Genomic DNA, 20,552 nt, shown 5'->3' with positions numbered 1-20,552 from the left:
ATCAGATTGAACTGGGAAGTATTGCGATGCCTTGGATGAACTGATAGTTGTGTTAAACTGGTTTTATGAGGTCTTTTTGTCAATCCAAACCAAAGTTAATCACTAATTTCTCCCTCTTTCTCTGTCAAGTTAAAGACTTTATCACTGCCGTGCAGCAACATGCTGCAAACACTTTTTCTATTGGGGTGTTCTGATTAAAACCAGTTTGTATGCTGTTGTCTAGTTCAAATCTAATCATAATCATTGTGGTTTGAACATCGAGATGTGTGGTAACAAACACTGTAAGACTCATGGTTGATAGAAAAACGAATAGGTCTGTTGTGTTTTCATGTTGACTCGGTCAGTTGTTCATAATGTGTTTCCATCTCATTCTCTGTTCATTGAATACTTTTGGTAATGTCTTGATTTTCTTATGTAAACAGTAGTAAAATGCTTTTACAACAATCAACAGTCTTTTAATGGAATGGTTTTTGAAGATGCTTTTTTTTCTTATGCATATAAAAAAAACACCAAACAGCATCTTATTTCAGAAAGTTGTTGATTTTTTTTTCTTCAAATGATTTAAAAATACAGCAGTGCATAAATATTTGGCAAATGAAAGTGCACTGGATTGTCCATATAAATATCACTTAAACTTTTTTTTATTGGTTTGTCTTATTTATCCCTCAATAATACTCTTTCAATAACTTTTGAATTTATACTATTTTCAGGTTTCATTCTTTTAATTTGTTTAATTTCCATATTAAACTAAAATTTAACGATATATATAGTTTTATTTGTGTCTCAAAGGGACCTTGTTGAATAAATTAAAATTTTAATAGGTGTTAAATTTAAAACATAAAATCATTTCAAACCATCTTTACAGTCTTGATTTATGCTTTGTAATAACAAGAGTATAATGCTTAATCAAAGGTCTAAAAGATTAAGGCTTATGTTTAGAAATTATTTTGGAGGTTTTTCCAGTCTCATGAGCTTTCATGTCCCAAACCCCATCTGTTTCCCAAGCAAGCTGTTTGACAAGGATAACTGCATTGATGGTGAGAAGCATCTTAGATTAAAACTCGCTGTCAATGAAGAAACTGCTGCTTTTGCAAGAAACTTCCTACGTTTGTACAAAATAGTAATTACATCGTAAGATAGACAATTTAAAGACATCCCGGTACACCTTTAACCTCTCCATTTACACCAACCATCACTCGCTATGCACGGAAGCTGTCAAGCACTGCGAGTAGATAGACAGCTCCTCTTACCCAATGAGAGGGGAGAACTGATGGCCGGCACCCAATGGGGATTAAGTGGGCGGGACTACAAGCCTCCAGCGCACAAGCGGAGGAGGTGTTCCTGGCGGCCATCTTTGATGCGAGAAGTGATTGTTTGGCGAATAGAAATAATAGGAAATAAAAAATATAGCGTGAAAAGTTGTGGAATTGTGGCGGAACTGAAGGGGATATTAAGAGGGAAAGTAAAACTCAGGAAAACCAGGTAAAACGTCCCCACAACGTGGGAGCGTAACTCCAATTACATGCTGCTTTTTTCCTTTCCAATTTGTATCCCAGCCAAAAAAAAAAAAAAAAAAAAAGCTCGAGCCGGGCGCGTTTACTACAGGCTCGCGAGCTGCTTGCTGGATTTGAGCTTTCTAACTCATATAAAGTGTTAATATTATCGCATCAGTTTCTCGTCACGTAAAAAAAGTAGTGGATGCGAATGAAGTGAGCCTATAAAAGAAGCCACATGCATGCAGAGACAGTGGCAGTCTCTGGTTTCATATTGCTGAAACATTTTTTAGTAAGTTACCGTTTAAAACCGTGCTTGCTCCAAATGAGCTGTTATCACCAGGACTGTGAGATCTGGGGGTTTAGGTTTACTTTCAGCTGTTAACATATCCGATGGAAGATAAGCTCCCGATTTCCCAGCTGTTGTGTTTACACGCGCTATATTGTTGGGAGAACTCAATGGACGCGCGCGACTGTGTCAGAGAATTTTGATTGACATGCAGCTGAGCTGTCATACTCCATGTTTATATTATATATGATTATAAGAAATGCTGCTGAATCAATGTCACGTTTCTATACAATATTAGGTTTCTGCTTCAGTCACTTGAACTAATTAGTCATTATGGAAGTGCATGGATGGATGAAATGTCTTTCTTCATTGTGGCGAATGAAGCTGATGCATCTTGCTCAGATGTGTTTGGACGGTGATCACTTTAGTTAGAAATCTTCCTGATAAAATGACTGCTTCATTTTGATTTCTGCTGTTTCGTCATTCTATGTGGCATGTTTTTCCTGTCACTGTTGTCTACACCTTTCAAGTTTGTGAATGGGATGTTTTTACTGACCCAAAGCAGGATAAAGTCACCATTAAATCAAATTTTACCTTCTTTTTTTTACTGAGATATTGCAGTATTTGTTGTATTCTGTGCACATCATTTTTTTATTTTTATTAATGTGCCCTCAACTTCCTGTCCCTCTTATAACAACATATCTTCTCTCTTAGGAAGTGTTTACTAGTGAGAGTGGGACAACCTGTCACTCACATGAGATCACATAAAACAATTCCCAATGGACAAAATCAAGCCCACCCTTCATTTTTTTATCTTGTTCAAGAAACCGTTTCAGTCAAATAGTTGTCACAATAGGAAAGACTACGGCACTTTTTGTTTCATGCCGAATTGAAATCAAAAGCCATTTGTGGACATTTCTTTATGAATCCATTTCTTCTAACTAGCCTTGACAGTGCAGTACCAGGAAGATTTGTGCAAACACTGATATTCCTTTAAAAGGGCCGAAAGGAGCTATTTAATCATTTATATATGTAGGCTTCAAAGTATGCTGTCACGTGCCTTTACATCAGGAGCTTTTTTATTTAGTTAAGAAACAGACGACAACCCTCATTTAAAACCCCAAGTCTTTATTTGCAATCTCAGCTTTTTATTGATCTTTAATTTTAAAAGCCTTGTAAGTATTGTACACTTTTAGAAGAAAAGGTTCTGTATAAAAACTTAAGGGGTTCCCATCGTAGTATAATTTTATGGTTTATGTTTTAATTAATTAATTTTGTAATTTTATTTCATTTGATTCATTAAACAGCAGCTAATAAACATATTTTATCACTAGAAAAAATGTAAATAACCTGTTTAACTTGAAAATATTATGCAATCTTTAAAGATATTTTTCCTTATTTAGAACCTTTTGGCAAAGTTCTTTTAAAATGGAGCCAAGAAGCCCCATTGAACCTTTTTTTCTAAATACATGCCGCTTGTTTTGAGCGAAACCCTTGAGCTTTCTGAATCTATTAAACACGGATTACATGTCTGCATCTATGGACTACTATGTGAGATGTGCGAAGAATAGATTAATGCCTTCTCTAAATTTAGACTGAGATCACACATTTTTATATTTCCCTACCGGCATACTTGTGTGCATCCCAGACGTGTGCTTTGAATGTGCATTGGTATTTGACCAGACATGCCTGTCTACACAAACTGATAAACATATGATTTTTTTTGTACTAAGTAAAAAAGTATATTTGCATTTTTAAATTCAAGCCAAACCTGTCCAGCCTTCCCTACAGCAATCACAAGATTCGATTTGTGTTTGTAATGACGTCACTGTCCCATTACAGTAATTACACTAACAGTTGAGGGCGGAAAAAAACATAATTATAAAATAGGCCATCCGTCTAAAAGGCTTGTGTTCTTTATTTGGACATCTGGCTTTGAAGCACATTGTAAAGTGTCTTGTTTCTTACAAATCCAGTCATTTGTAAGGGATTATGTAGAGCTCCAGACTGCAACCAAATGTTTTCCTGCCGGTGCAGCTAAATTTTGTTAGATGCCACCACCACGTCGTTGCACAACTGATGAGAGCTGCCATTTCTGTTGCATATGAGAAACGAAAGCTGATCAAAACTGCGCAACTCAAACGAGTAGGACCGTTTATCAGCTCGGAGCCTCGGACCAATAATAGACGTGCTCAAAACATCTCGACCAAGCGACAGCGTTATTACACAGCGCTGGGAGATCCAGTGAGAAAGTGTTTGAATTTATTTTTGAAATTTTTGGGCAGAATTCTCTGTCATAAACAATAGATGTCAGATGAACCAGCGCTGACGTGGAAACCAGGAGAAACATTCTGCCATGAACGAACAAGTTATAGAAGGCTTTTCATTCCACAAATCACCAACATTCACCATGGATTTAATGTAGTAATGCTAACTGTAACCACCATGGTATTGTGGCAGATATAGTCGAATGTTTTTACGTTATTCATTTCAGGGTTCGCACAACCTTTTGAGAGTGAAATTCAGGTACTTAAAGATCTTTCAATTGCTTCACTCTTTTTCCAGCACTTCAAAGCTCTAAATATTATCCAGTTTAAATGTTATTTTTGATGTGATGACCATAAACATTATTTGTTCATCCTTCAAAGATTGTCCCCGTGGATCTATAAAATATCAAATCATCAAGAAATATGTTTGTGTTAATGTGTGGCATTTTTTTTTACTGATTAAGCAGGAACAGTCATAGTGTTAACTTTTTAAAAGAATGAATTCCACAGAAAGCAAGCAAGTGAAGTTTTAATCACCGAAGCTGCAGTATGATGCTGTAAAAGAACAATAGTGCATTTAATAAAAGTAGAATATTTACAATTTTTCCTATACAAATTGAGTTTTAATAAAAGATACTGTTATCTGCATCTGAACTCAAGCTCAGTGCTTTACTGTCAAATGTGCATTTCCAAAAAATAAATATGTAGCCTTATATTATTAGTAACTGCACTTATTAATGCATAGCAATAGTAATTTTATGATTCAATTATTATCGTTGATTAAATATCGCAATCACTGCTCTCAAATGTTAGTCTGGAGCCCTGCTATGCTAGTTGATTTACCACGAATGTAGAGCTACTGTGCTCATTTTCTCTTCTATTTCTTTCAGTAGATGAAGGCATGAAGAAAACATCATAGTCAGGAAGTCATGGCTGATAAAAGAAAACTTCAAGGTAATGAGAACGGGCTTTTCTGGGCCATATATGTTTAATGGTCTTCTTGGAAGATATCTTTATGCAGCTTGTTTTTAGGAGGATGCTACATGAATAGCTTACATTATTTAGCATACTTCTGCTGTATCAACCCCATGTTTGCATGTGTGTCTCTGAGAGTATTGCCTGGTCTCACCCCATCCCATCATGTACTGAAGGTTTGCTCCTCTCTCTTTAGGCGAAATAGACAGATGTTTGAAAAAAGTTGCAGAAGGGGTAGAGCAGTTTGAGGACATTTGGAAAAAGGTAAGATACGATTAGAGCACTTTTTGTAAAGCTCATTAAATCATGTTAATTATATTTTAGATGATTATTTTTGGTGTTTTAAGAGTAATATTTTACAACAGATCCAAATTGGGCTGTGAACTTCGATGGGGCTGATTAATGCATAAATACACTACCTTTGAAAAGTAAATAAAGAAATTACTTCTTTTTTTTCAGCAAGAACAACAAAGACATTTATAATGTTACATAATATATTTCTATTTTAAATAAACGCCATTCTTTACAACTTTCTATTCATCAAGGAATCCTGACAAAAAGCATCACAACTGTTTTAAACATTGACAATAATTAGAAATGTTTCTTGACCATTAAATCAGCATGTAAGAATGATTTCTGAAGGATCATGTGACACTGAAGACTGGAGTAATGATTCCAAAAAATTCAACCTTGCACAGCATTTATATTAAACCACAATGAACAACTCAGTCTCCCACAATGAACCAATCTAATAATCAATGATATATAAGACATTTCAGAATATAAAGAGTTTTTAAGGAAGTACACCTAAATTTGTTCTGCTCATGCTTCATGAGTGAGGCCCAATGTGTTTTCAACATATTATTGAAATGATTCAAGCCAGGTAGAATCCTTTAAAATTAACTTATAAATAATTTATATGTTTGTGATTTATTTCCCCCCCTTTTCAGCTCCACAATGCAGCCAACGCAAACCAAAAAGAAAAATATGAGTCTGACCTCAAAAAAGAGATTAAAAAATTACAGGTGAGAATATTTTGTTGATTCAAACTGCACTTTTTGGCCATAGGTGAATCAAATGAATTATTGAAAGATTGAACTGCTTTTCATTTCATTTGTAATATACTGGCTTGTTTCACTGCTCATGGTGTGTTTGTCTTTATTGGTAACCATGAGGACAAGCGCTACCCATGCCGAGGGTCATGTATGCGCGTGTCCTCTGTGCTTGGCGGCACAGGACGAGTCGGCATGCTTGATTTCAGGTGTCCAGCTCAATTTTCTTTCTTTCTGCATGCTCTTTCTGTTTCTGTCTGCATTGGTTCTGTAGCGCCTTCGTGACCAGATTAAGACATGGGTCGCCTCCAATGAGATAAAAGACAAAAGACAGCTAGTAGAGAATCGCAAACTCATAGAGACGGTGAGTCTGTTTAAATCTAACAAAAAGACTTGATACTAATAAATAATGCCAGATTTAATACGGTTGAACAACTTACATTTTTTTTTTATTGGATTAAGTACATTAGCAATGTTTTCAGTAAGGTGAAACCTTTGAGATGTGAGTTTTGAGACCTTTTTTGTAAATACATTACATAATAAATAATTGATTATTCATTTAATAGATACTAAATCCAAACAAGACCAATAAATCCAAATTCTGAAACATAATACGGAGAAAAGTGCTCAGCTTTGGCACATGGTAAAACAAAATGTGGTACTTAGTTTTGAATGTGATTTATGATATTTTGTTTTTAACAGCAAATGGAGCGGTTTAAAATTGTGGAACGGGAAACCAAAACGAAAGCATACTCTAAAGAGGGACTCGGCCTTGCCCTGAAAATCGATCCTGCACAGAAAGAGAAAGAAGAGATCGGGCAGTGGCTAACGGTAAGAGGGGCAGTGTGAAGTAGGGGTGTAACAATACATCGATATGGATCGATGCGTCTATCAAACGTCTAACGACACGATGCATCAATGCCGCACGTAAAATATCAATATGAGGTACCTTTAGTTTGACACTCTCCAGTCTCCACATCCTCGCGCAACGTCCGTCTACGCATTTTTGTTTACTCACAATACTTGTCTGCCTGTGTGTCATATTGCCAATGCGATGCATCAACAAAGCGTTGTTGCAGATGCAGAAAACTTTGCGCCTGCTGTCGGACGTAAATCGTGTGTTTGGAAACATATTGTATTTGCGAAAACAGAGAATTTTTGTATTTTTCATATTAATTTATGTTTTACTTAATTATTTACTTAACTAAAGTACCTCAGCGATTTGCACATTTTGGCACATAAGACTGGAAGACATTATTGACTGTTGCCATCATAAGCTTGATTGATTTTATGTGACCCCCCCCCATTTATTTTTCTTTATTTATAAAAACTAATGTGTCATTTTGTTGTTGTTGTTGTAAATGTCCCAATTGGGAGAGGGTGTGCAATTTCCAAAGAGTTTATTTAAACATTCATATTATATATTTTGGTTGCATTTGTGAGTTAATAAACTGGTTTTGTAAACTTGCCAGATATTATCTATATATCGACAAATCAATCGATATAGCCCTGAATCGAATTCTAATCTGTCACAGAATTTTTTTGAGGTATCGGCAAATATCGTATCGCTACCTGAGAGAATCATTCAATATCGCATCATGATGAACTGTCCGATTTACACCCCTAGTGTGAAGCACTCGATTTAAAGTCACTGTGAATTGTTTGCACACATTTGACTCCTGTAATGTGGAAAATTAGGACTGACCTAGAATTTTTTTAATTATTTGTTTTTTACTAACATGCACCAATAAATAATTCATAATAAGACAAGAAATGTGCATCAAAGTAATTAGGATTCGTTTTGATTTCATGTTGACTTGACACTTCATTCTGAAAAGCATTTGTGTCTTGACACAATATGATAAAACGTTCGGATTATTTTAGATGCCAAATGCCTTGTTTTCAATGTAGATGATAGTAGGCGGCTGCTGTCAGGGGAGGAGTGAAAAAACAGCAGCTGGACTCCCACTTCTTCTAGTGGTCCAGCAATCTACTGTATGTATGCAAAGGCAAATATTGTGATCGCATTCTTGGTTGCCTGTGAAGTGGATGTATTTGATATTGCTTTTACATGAAGATTGGTATGATGAACAAGTAATCCAGTATAACTATTATTAAATTCTACTACACGTAATCCACTGTATCTATTAGTGATTAACCCATAATTATTTATATTTGAAAGCCAATAACCGATATATTTGCAGATAAATCTAAATCCAAATTTTTACATAATTTGAGAGCCTGATTACAAAAACAAAAGTGTCACCATAAAAAGCCATGTCCCAAGCACACGATTCTAATATTCTCAATATACTTTTATGTAGCCTATATATGACAGACTTGCACATGTTGCACTTAACTGTATTGTCCTTTTTTTAAGGGATTCCAATCATATTTCAAGCAATTCAAAACCACCATGGTGAATAGTGCGCTAATGAAGCGTCTCAGCTGTAGGAAATATTTATTTATCAGATTTTATATATTGGCCAAATTTTTTATTATCAGGCAGATAACTATAACATAAAAAATGAACATATATCGGCCGATATGTCGTGCATCCCTAGTATCTATTATTAAATTCATTTTAGTTTAATAAGACATGAGTTCAGCAGTATGTTAAAGTTAAACTGTGACATCAGTTAAAGTGCGGTTACATTTGCGAGATTTCACGAAATTTCCATTGTCAATATTGTAGCTATGTATGAAGCACAGCTCATACTGAAGTCAAACCAAGCAGTCTGCAAGCAATCTGTGTGGGTAAATCGTTCACACTTGTGTGAAATCCCTGATTGTGTGGATTTTTATTGAAATTACTTGATTTCACCCAAGAAAATTCGTCAAACCGCGTTAAATGTGACCTGAAGTCATTTCCCATCATTCTTTTTGTGTGCACAGTCTTTGGAAAGCCACTGTAACACCTGGTTCTGAAAGCTGCGTCCATCTCACCGTCGTGAGCGTGTTTTGTCAAACAATAGCATGAAGTTACAGAGAGCTTTTCAACTCACTATTCAGCAAAAGCCATGCACATCTCAACTGTTGCTCTGTTTTCATCATTTACTAAAGTCTTCTACTTCTGCTTTGTACCTTGATTCCCCTAGAATACGATAGACACGTTGAACATGCAAGTGGACCAGTTTGAGAGCGAGGTTGAATCGCTTTCTGTCCTAACCAAGAAAAAGAAAGGAGACAAAGAGGTCAGTTAAATTTCCTCCTGCTTTCTTTATTTTCATCCTTTTTGTCTTTTACAATGCAACTGTTTGATTGTTTAGCTTAATAATACAATTTCTGGGCTGGAAACAAAGAGGTTGTTGATTCAAACCCAGCAATGGGTGAACCATGAATGATGACACTTATTGGGTGATTGGCCTTTCTGTAATTCACTTTGGATAAGTGTTAGCTAAATGACAAATTAATTAATGATTATTGATGGCAAAGATATTCATTGTGTACTTCGCTCAAATTTCAATTATAATGAAATGTATGAAAAAAATTAATAATGCAAAAAAATCTTGACTATCAAATGGTAATACTCTATTACCTTATGATTTTCATATTCATGTGCCATAGTATTTACTATGTTTCCATGGTACTTAACAACAGAATATTGTTATGAGATTACCATGGTGCATATCCAAAAAAAAAAAAAAAGGTACTAATGGTAATACCATTTTTTTAGTGACCATATACACGACTATTTTAAAAGACATTTCCAGCAGTTTCACTCGTTCTGTTGAAGTGATTGCTCATTCACATCAGAATTCTTTTCATGTTTCATTCTTTTCAATTCTTTTCAATTCTTTTCAAAATTTCATGTTCAAATTTTTTCCATGCTGTGATGCTGTGACCACAGAAGCAGGATCGGATCGAGGAACTGAAACGATTAATCGAGAGGCACCGGTATCACATCCTCATGCTGGAAACCATCCTTCGAATGCTGGACAATGACTCGATAGATGTGGATTCCATCCGCAAAATTAAAGATGACGTTGAGTACTACCTTGATTCTTCTCAGGATCCAGACTTTGAGGAGAATGAGTTCATCTATGATGACCTTGATTTAGAGGAACTTCGTAAGTGTTTGGTGCACATGTCAGAATTCTGTTGTATTTTTTTTTATTCTTAATTGTAACACTTTTTTTCCTTTCTTAATTTTTCCTTCCTGTAGCCCAGCCACTTGGTACCACGTCTCCAGCTGGTAACGCAGAGGACGAGATCTTCCAGAACTCCAGTTCCACACCAACCTCCACAACGTCATCTTCTCCCATACCTCCCTCTCCGGCTACTTGCACTACGGTGAGCATCAGACCTAAAGTTTAATTAGAGCTTAGGATGCACAATACATCAGTTCCATACTGGTTATTGGCCAATAATACAGTTGTTTTTTTAATGTTTTTGTTATTGGCATGGCATTATAACCCGGGAAAACCTAGACGAACTTCCGGCAAATTTAGATTTGCTCTGCAAGTTAGTCTGGCGAAGAGCCCTTTCAAGCTCATTTCCAACCTTTCCAAATCGAGGCACCAAACACAAACGTTGATGCGGGCTTTACAAGATGACGATCGATCTAATTGGTTTTAAGGTCTATGCAATTGCTTACAGAGGCATTTGAGCGATGTCCGTTGGTGACGCCCCCTTTGGAAATGAGTTGTGAATGAACCTTCCACAGACCCTAACTCAGTTACGACTGAGAAGGGTCTGGTTTTAACCAGGCTAGTGGCATTATGTTATTGATATTAGATATATAATTGTGCATGCTCGTTTCTACATATTTTTACATTTAGATTACCTTTGTTGACATCTAAAATTCACTAAAAAATCTAAATGTAATTTTTAGCAAATATAAAAAATGTATATTATTATGAATTTTTCATGATGAAAATCATAATGTTGTGATGCCTAAATTCACTTGTAGCATTTAAAACTTATTAATTGTAATAATAAAATGTATTCATTTTAATTCAAGTGTGTTTTATTTATTTATCAGTTATACGTCAGTAAATCTTTAAAAACACCAACATTTAAAATTTAAATACTCTTAAATGTCATTTTCAGGAAATTTAAGAATGAATTTCACTTGTATCATTTAACTTAATTTAAAAAAAGAATAAAAATAATAAATTTTAACTAAATTAATAATTATAACAAGATAAATGTATTAATTGTATTTCTAATTAATTTTATTGTTTTATTTATTTATCGGTTATTGGTTGTAACATGAAAATAATTATCGAGTTATCAGTCTGAATTTTAATATTGGTGCATCCCTAGTAAGAGCAACATATGACTTCTCAAACCTGCTTAACAGCAGACAAATTTATCCAATAGAAGTTTATGCAAGTTATCATGAATATGTATTTGAATCTCATCATATTTCCCCCCAAAAATGGCACATTCGATATACAGGACCCTGATTTGTTCATGGACAGATATTTTTCTTACCTTATAAAACACTAAAAATTATTTTCTCTATGAATGCCATGGATGTGGATGGATATGAATGTAGTAAAAAGCAATTCAGTCATTTGTTTTGGTTTGTTGTTTGTTCCATGTCATGTTCTCTTCATTTGTGCTGATAAGAATTCGGAAGATGATAAGAAAAGAGGTCGCTCGACAGACAGTGATATTAGTCAGGTGAGAAAAGATATGTAAAATCACTGTTCTAGAAGTCTTACGGTCCTTTCCAGTTTCGGTCTGACACTGAAAATCCTGTCATGTTGTTGCAGTCACCTATCAAGAATGGAAATCCATCTTCATCTCTATCCTCCTCTTCCTCACTGTCATCCTCATCCTCGGGAGCCTTTTCAAGCTCCTTGATCTCATTGGCGAATGTCCCCATCAGCGGAAGCTTGGCATTAGGGGGCAGCAGTCTCTTAGGCAACATGGGTAGCCCCCTCCAGAACTCTGGCAGCTATAGTTCAGCAACACAGCTACAAACACAGCAATCCCAACAACAGCAGCTCCAGCCCAAAAACTCAGTCTCCTCCCACTCCGGCACCAACTCTGCCTCCTCCAACAACAGTATCCTACTTCCAACATCCAGGTCCACGTCGCCACCCAACACCTGCACACCGGGTCCCCTGACTCCCAGCTCACAGAGCCAGCCTCCGTTGGGTACGGGTCTTTCCTCCAGTCTGGGCCTCGGGAAGGGCATGTCGGTGACGAGTAGCCCGAACCAGATGCCCGTCCTGTCAGGGATACCCTTGACTGGGTATTTGAGCGTATCCACCCCAGCGCCTTATGCGCAAGCGGCCGCAGGTTCCATAGGCAGTGGACTCTCAGCATCGACTGGAACGAATATTAGCAGTACAAACTCCAGTGGAGTCGTAACCTCAGTGGGGACTAACGGAAGTCTTGGCTCCACAAGCCTCTTGGGCTCAGGGCCTGGTGTTTTGGGTCTTGGGTCCACACAGTCTGCTGTGGAGCCTTTACCTCTGCTAGCTCCCAGCCCTGTTGGAGGCGCACTGATCTCAGGGAGCAACGTGGGAGTTATCGGTGGCAGCGTGGGAGTTATAGGTGGCAGCGTGGGCGTTATCGGTGGCAATGTGGGAGTAATCGGTGGCAATTTGGGAGTTATCGGTGGCAACGTGGGAGTTATCGGTGGCAATGTAGGGTCATCTGGGACAGGAAATGCAGCGGGAAGTGCCGCGCTACCACGGCCACCCAGTGGGCCGAAACAAAATGGTGGTACAAGTGAGTGCAGGATAATTGTTTGATTAGAAAAAAGTAATACATATGTTCTGAAACATTATTTCATTATAAGAAGAAACTAAAATATTTATAATAAATACAAATTTTGTTCACATTTGTACTTGAATATCCCCACATCTTCCAGGTTATAGTGCTGTGGTAGCAGATAGCACGTCTGACTCTGCCCTCAACAGTGCCAGCCAATCACAGACCAGCCAATCCTCATCCTTAAATTCCTCAACAAATCAGCCGTGAGTACTATCGCGCTTCCAACATTTTAGAAACCACTTCCCTGTTAAGAAGCAATGCCCTGGCAACCACCTACAACACCCTAGCATTGTGACACCTTTTTTGTGAGGTTGATATTCGATTAACAGACAACAAAGACAAGTAATATTTAGTCATATTGAACATTTAACTGCACTACCACTATCGAAACTGAATTGAACTTGCACTACCACTATCAAATTGAATTTGTTTCATAATTGATGAATTTTACAACATTAACAATGTTATTTTCCTGTTTATTAATGTAAAGCTGCTTTGAAACAAGCTGTATAAAGCGCTATATTATATAAAAGAGTTCTGTGAAAGGGTAAACACAACTTTTCAGATAATGTACAAATCTAGATGTGAATAACATGGAAAACCTGCATTAAAACTAATATCACTACTTTCCTGAAAAAAAAAGAAAAAAAACTTCTGAATTACATATCTATGTTATTCATAATTAAAACAATTTTCTATATGCTCTTTTCCCTCCTCTCAAAACAGTAAGGACAGTGGGTCCAGCCTTCTGGGGTCGATGACACTGCCGCCCAGCTCGCCCTCACCGTCGTACAGCGATAGTAAACCAAGCGGTGGCAGCCTGCTGAATGGCCCTCTCTCATACACACAGGCTGCCGACACCATCAAGGTCAGTCACACAACATTTGCACATACTCCGCATCAATGTGTGTTTGATGTGTGGGTCTGAAGGCGAAGTCTACATTGCTGTTGCCGGATAGTGCTCTGTAAAGATTAGATGAGGAAATGGAGAGAGAAATTACTCTTTAATTATTGCTCACCACCTGAATGTTCAGATAAAATAAAAGGTGTTGAGAGCCTGGGTTGTTAGATGTGAAGACACGTATGCTACCGTTCTGAAATTTTTTGAAGGAAACATACTTTTATTTAGCAAGAATGCATTAAATTGATCTAAAATGATAGTAAAGACATTTATAATGCTACAGAAGAGTTTTTTAAACTTTCTATTCAAAGTCTTCTAAAAAAAATGTATCACTGTCTCCCCAAAAATATTCAGCAGCACAACTGTTTTCAACATTGATTATAATAAGAAATGTTTCTTGAGCACCAGATCAGCATATTAGAATGATTTCTGAATGATCATGTGACACTGAAAACTGGAGTAATGATGCTTTAAATTCACCTTTGCCATCACAGAAATAAATTACGTTTTACAATATCAAAATAAAGTTATAAATAAAATATAAAGAGTTATTTTAAATTGTAATAATATTTCACAGTATTTTTTTATTTGATAATTTATTGATCAAATAAATTCAGCCTTGGTGAGCATAAAAAAACTTCATACCAACCCCAAACAATTGAACAATAGTGTGCATTAATCTCATTTATAATTTTATTCATACTGAACATTGCAACCATCACATTTTGATCTAATAATATTAATATAATATACTGATGAGACGAAACATTATGACCAGTCACAGGTGAATATTAAGATCTGTGTAGATCCACATATTAAGGTCTGTGTAGATTAGATGGTAAGCAAACATCTTGTTCTTGTAATTAACTTGTTGGATGCAGGAGAAATGGGCAATAAATATCTAAGTGACAGATTGTTATGGCAAGGCGACTGGGTCAGAGTATCTCTGAAACGGCAAGGCTTGTGGGTCGCTCCCGGTCAGCAGTGGTGAGAATTTACAAACAGTGGCCCGAGGACGAACAAACCTAAAACCGGTGACAGGGTGTTGGGTGCCAAAGGCTCATCGATGCATGAGGGCAACGAAGGCTATCCCGTCTGGTCCGAGCCAACAGAAGGTCTACTATCTACACTAAATTTGAATGATGGTTATGAGAGGAATGTGTCACAACACACAGTGCATCACACTTACAGCCCACTCAGAGTGCCTACGATTAACCGATTTCCATCGGCGAAAGCACCTACAATGGGCACGTGAGCGTCAAAACTGAACCCTTGAACAGGGAAAGAATGTCGCCTGGTCCATTGAGTTTCGTTTTCTTTTACATCACATGGATGGCTCTAGGATGCACAGTGAGATGGCGAAAAGCCAGTGGAGGGAGTGTAATGTTCTGCTGGGAAACCCTGGGTCCAGCCATTCATGTGGACGTATCATTTCATACGTATCTATATACAGTATATATTACATGATAAATGTCAAATTAGAATTTGACATTTATTATTTATGTATTTTGTCTCTTTTGTCACTTCTATGCATAACTAGGCTATTTCTTGGTTTTCAGTGGAATTGTTAATCATCACTAACTGTTTCTTTTGAGCACATACTAGATCACTAGAGTCCACTTTTATTGTCCGTTTTGACCAATGTGTTTTCCCCTCTGCATTCATTCTCTTCAGCCTCAGGAGCCTCTGAGTTCTCAAAAGTCGATGGTAGAGAGGGTCGCCCAGAGCTCAGGGTTAGAAGGAGAGCTGTCTGCGCTACATATCTCTAGTGGTAAGTATCAACAAGTACTCAACACTATAAGGTTATCTTGCCCCGTTCTCTATGTTGTTGGTAACATTCTTTCTCTCACCGTCTTCCAGCTTCTCAATCTGTTCTTTCGGAGGTGAGCATCGCCCCTTCATTGGGCGTATGTCCACTTGGTCCCGTCCCCCTCTCCAAAGAGCAACTCTACCAGCAAGCCATGCAGGAGTCTGCCTGGACGCACATGCCTCACCCATCCGACTCTGAGAGGATCAGGTGAGCGCACACCAACACACACACATTTTAGTATTCACTGATTCTGACAGCTGACTCCACACATGCCTCAATATCTAAGGAATTCCTGGAACCTTGTACTCCAATGTGACCATGTTTTGCATCAGTTTGTCATTTCTTTTTGTTGTATTCAATTCTAAAATATCGAATGCAACTTTATGATATTTTGGGGCATTGCCGAATAAAAAATATTTGTCCGTTTAAACAGCCATAGTGATCATTATTGCACAAGGCATCGCATAAAATCTGCTTCCATATAACTAACACTGGATTTAATAAAAAATAAAATATATTTTGTATTTCTACATGTCACTTTAAATAGTAACTGTGACGTTACTCAGAGACGGAGGCAATAGCAAGTAATAGTATTTATTAAAGTTCACAAGATGTCAGAACACACACACACAAACACGGCAGGGGTGCAGTGACGCAGGGACTTTGATGGGCTGATCCAGGTAAGTTGATGGCGGGTGAAAACCAGTTCCATGAAGTGCAGGGTGAACAGATAATCCAGAACGGGAATGAAAACCAAGAGACAAATCCAGCACAACACAACACGAAGACCAAGACGCCAGACAGAAACAGGAACCCCACAAACGATCTGAAAAGGGACAGGACGAAAACTGTGAACATAGATAGGCGCCGCTGAACAGATTCAGTTGGTGCTGCTGATCAGCGACGGTGATGAGACCACGCCCACACACACAATAACAAACACACGAGATGAAAAGGAGCAATAAATTCATGAACCCTGACAGTAACAAGTTTCATGAGATCATTTGTTTGAGCATCCTGATCAGCCTAATGCAGCCACATTGATTCATTCTATGATTTAATTATTTAAAAAGAGGTTCATTTAATTTGACAAATTATTTGATTGATTTACCAAAATGGTCCTATTGGTACACTTACTACTTTTATTATTTCCATTGGTATTAAGTCTTATTTTGTGTAAATGTATTTATTTTATTTTCAGTTTCAAAAATAATTACTTTTTTTAAATTAATGTATTTATTTATTGATTTAACTAAATGTAAATTAGTTAAATACCTATTTTTTTCAAGTACCTATTTTTTGAATCACAATTCTTAGGTTCTCCGTATTAAATCCACACAAACTACGATCTCATCCTATCCCTTTTCAGTTGATCAGGGTTTTTTGACTTGCAAACTTGTTTCGATTGAATTCTCACTTGATCATTTACTCTTTTATTGGATACACAGGCAGTACCTGATGAGGAACCCCTGCCCAACTCTGCCTTTTCACCACCAGATGCCGCCTACCCACTCTGACACTGTGGAGTTCTACCAGAGACTGTCTACAGAGACCCTCTTCTTCATCTTTTACTACTTAGAGGTGCGTGTGCGCACATTTATAGTTAACATCCTCAGCGAAGCACCAGTAATTGCAAACAGGTTATTTTGTCTTTTAGTAAGCACATATGGCTTGCATTTGATTGAAAGATAGAGGTACTATTGATCTCTGAGTGGGATATCAGCATTACGGTCAGGTTACAGTCCCTTTTTATTGGCGTATTTCTGGTAAATGACAGATTGTTCCTTTCCACTCCCTAGGGTACAAAAGCGCAGTATCTAGCAGCCAAGGCCTTGAAAAAACAGTCATGGCGGTTCCATACAAAGTACATGATGTGGTTCCAGAGGCACGAGGAGCCCAAGACCATCACTGATGAGTTTGAGCAAGTGAGTCACACTATTGCTGTATTCTGAAGGCTGATTTATACTTCTGCGTCGGACCTACGCCGGAGCCTCTACGCCGTAGCCTACGCTTTGGATTTAATTTATACTTCTGCGTCGTTATCCGCGTTGACGCACTCAGATGGAGCATGTGAAACCCGAGGAAGCGGTTTGAGCAGACCAATCACAGCGCTTGCGTCCGCGTAGAATAGACGCGTTGTTATTTTTGGAGAGGTGCTTTTCATTTGGCTGATGAAAATTCAGCTTTGCATCACAGAAATAAATTATATTTTAAAGTATATTAAAATAGAAAAAAAATATTTTAAACTGTAATAATATTTCACAATGTTACTGTTTTTTTTCTGTATTTTTGATCAAATAAATGCTGGCTTGATGGGCATAAGAGACGTCTTTCAAAAACATTAAAAATAGTAATGTTTCCAAACTTTTGACTTTTGTTATATATCTTCTGTGGAAGTGTCAGGACCAAATAATGTTCGTCCAATCATTGCATTCGGTCTATGAATCAAAGTATTCTGAAAAAGTGTATTACAGTGGCTTCTGTGTTGTCAAGCATAATAGACTTTATATATATATATTTTTAAATCTTACTGACCCCAAACTTTTAAACGGTAGTGTATATGTGATTACAGTGCTGGGTAGATTACTCACAAATTATAGTCAGTTACTAATTTCAAATTACATAATGAAAATTGTGATAGTAATTAGTAATGTAATCTATATTATCTAAGTATTTTAAAGAATTTTAAAACATAATTTAATTACAAGTACTTCATTTTGGAATCTTAAAGGGATAGTTCACCCAAAAATTAAAATTAAGTCATTAATTACTCACCCCCATGCTGTACCAACCCCGTAAGACCTTCGTTCATCTTCGGAACACAAATGAAGATATTTTTGATTAAATCTGAGTGGTGGATCACTGCTACATAGGCTGCCTAAGGGAATGAAACTTGACGGCCCAGAAAGTCATTAAAGAACATGTTTAAATATTCCATGTGCCTACAGTGGCTCAACTATAAGTTTATCAAGCGACGAGACTACTTGTGTTTGTGTGTTTTTTTCGCACAAAAAGTAGTCTCATCGCTTGATAAACTTATAGTTGAGCCACTGTAGGCACATGGAATATTTAAACATGTTCTTTAATGACTTTCTGGGCCGTCAAGTTTCATTCCCTTAGGCAGCCTATGTAGCAGTGATCCACCACTCAGATTTAATCAAAAATATCTTCATTTGTGTTCCGAAGATGAACGAAGGTCTTACGGGGTTGGTACAGCATGGGGGTGAGTAATTAATGACTTAATTTTAATTTTTGGGTGAACTAACCCTTTAATACCAGCACGGTGTGAATATAATCCAAAAAAGAATAATTTGTAACTGAATGGTTCATTACTTCTGTCTTTCTGCAGGGAACATATATCTACTTTGACTACGAGAAATGGGGCCAGAGGAAAAAGGAAGGATTTACATTTGAGTACAGGTACCTTGAGGACCGGGACCTTCAGTGACGGATGGTCAACTAGAATGGAGGACTACTGTCGACATTCCGAACTGAATCAACACACACATGTACACTCTCTTTCATTCACTGGGGAGGAGACCCAGATGCACACGCGAGGCTGTTTTATGTCTCGCTGGTGCATAATGCATCTGAAGCCCCTCCCACTCTTTACAATCCTCCCGCCAACCAGCCGAGTTCTTTGTGACTCCGCCCTCTCATTCAATCAGACTTAACGCTGGTAAATCACCCCGTTCTGAGAACTTTATGGGGCATTTTTGCGCCAAAGAAGTTGAATGAACATTCACCCTATCAGCAAGATGACAATAAACTCAAATCATTGTGGATCAATTATTTAGCCATGGCTAATTGCATAAAACACTGAAGTTCTGCTATATTGATAACCTAAATCCAAACTAATCCAAGTTCTCTGAGCTACAGCTGTGTTGTTCAGCAAATGATAAGTTTAAAGTAAACATCAGCAATTAAATTCTTATGCACAACCATTTCAATCTTGCATATATCTATCCACCCAAGCCATAACAGCTGCTGTTTTCTCTTAGGAAGCTTGATTTTGGGGTAGTTACACCCCTGTCTTGTAAGCTCTGATTAAAGCACAGCTATTAATAAGCTTGCAAGTGTGTGTCCCAAACTCTAATACTGATATTCATAATCGTTCTATCACTGTGGCACCAAATAATGAGTCTGAATGAGTCTCTTGCCAGCTCAAGCACACTATTTTTGTTTGTAGACAACAAACAGGAGGCCAAGTACACGCCACTCAGATCAGGTTTGTGACTCTCATCAAAAAAAGAATATAGTTATTATATAGAGGGCTTTTTTGGACTCCGAAAGGGAATAATGAATATGTTCATTTACTAGGGTAAATGTACTTCTCCAGTTGAAATTCGCTATGAATTTTTGAAAGCGACAGGCTTGTGAGAGTTTCAGTAGACCTGCATGTCTTACAGATTTCACTAAAACTTCACCGTTTCATTTCACAATGACACTCATAAATGTTCCAGCATTTTATGACATATTGTTCCCCTTATTTGTTTGTGCTGTATAAATTAGCAACCATGGAATTAATTTAATGAGGAAAAAACATGCTGTAGAAGAGGATTGTGGTCAGTCGTTTTTAAATTTCTTTACAATTCAGCAAGAATCGGGCATTAAATACCCAACCTTATAAAATGCGTACTCACACAACCTTGTTTTAAACGTAGCGTTTATCTTTCTCGGTGAGTGTGTGGAAGAGAGCAGAAATGTGAATTATGAATATATATATTTTTTTCCTAACTGGAAAAGTGTTGTACAGAACATTTGTTCTCCTTCTGTTGTCCCCCCCCCCCCCCCCCCCCCCCCCCCCAAAAAAAAAAAAATTAAACAGCATGGAATATTACTCTGGCAAAGTGGACTGGAGTAAAACAAATTTGAGCAAATAAAACATTGCAATGAAAGTAAAGACTGTAAAATATAAATAAAATAATTACTTTACAGAAAGAGGACATCTGGGTTTTCATCATCACCGAGCCTCTGTTTTGAAATTACATTGTTCTCATGAGACTGCTTCCAGTAACATAATATATTGA

At 37.2% G+C, this 20,552-nt stretch overlaps 1 protein-coding gene across 2 annotated transcripts; it reads left to right on the top strand.

Annotated features, from left to right (window-relative positions):
• The first annotated feature begins 1,308 nt into the window (after nt 1-1,308).
• Nucleotides 1,309-20,310, top strand: cnot3b (CCR4-NOT transcription complex, subunit 3b). 2 transcript variants are annotated; one of them, XM_077195289.1, is made up of 18 exons: nt 1,309-1,482; nt 4,943-5,003; nt 5,221-5,288; nt 5,975-6,049; nt 6,351-6,440; nt 6,779-6,907; nt 9,175-9,270; nt 9,927-10,146; nt 10,242-10,369; nt 11,654-11,707; nt 11,800-12,766; nt 12,909-13,014; nt 13,538-13,679; nt 15,387-15,483; nt 15,573-15,729; nt 16,971-17,103; nt 17,322-17,447; nt 18,872-20,310. In XM_077195289.1, the coding sequence occupies exons 2-18, from the start codon at nt 4,979-4,981 to the stop codon at nt 18,968-18,970; spliced, it is 2,712 nt and encodes a 903-aa protein (XP_077051404.1). In that variant the 5' UTR covers nt 1,309-1,482; nt 4,943-4,978; the 3' UTR covers nt 18,971-20,310. The 2 variants fall into 2 exon arrangements, with proteins under 2 accessions (XP_077051404.1, XP_077051403.1); XM_077195288.1 differs by having other exon boundaries at nt 1,310-1,482; nt 4,940-5,003.
• The last annotated feature ends 242 nt before the right edge of the window (nt 20,311-20,552 follow it).

This window comes from Siphateles boraxobius, unplaced genomic scaffold (assembly GCF_051911475.1).
Source record: "Siphateles boraxobius isolate OS27281-9 unplaced genomic scaffold, OSU_SipBor_1 33, whole genome shotgun sequence".
Classification (NCBI taxonomy): Eukaryota; Metazoa; Chordata; class Actinopteri; order Cypriniformes; family Leuciscidae; genus Siphateles; species Siphateles boraxobius.
This window is presented reverse-complemented; position numbering and strand designations above follow the sequence as displayed.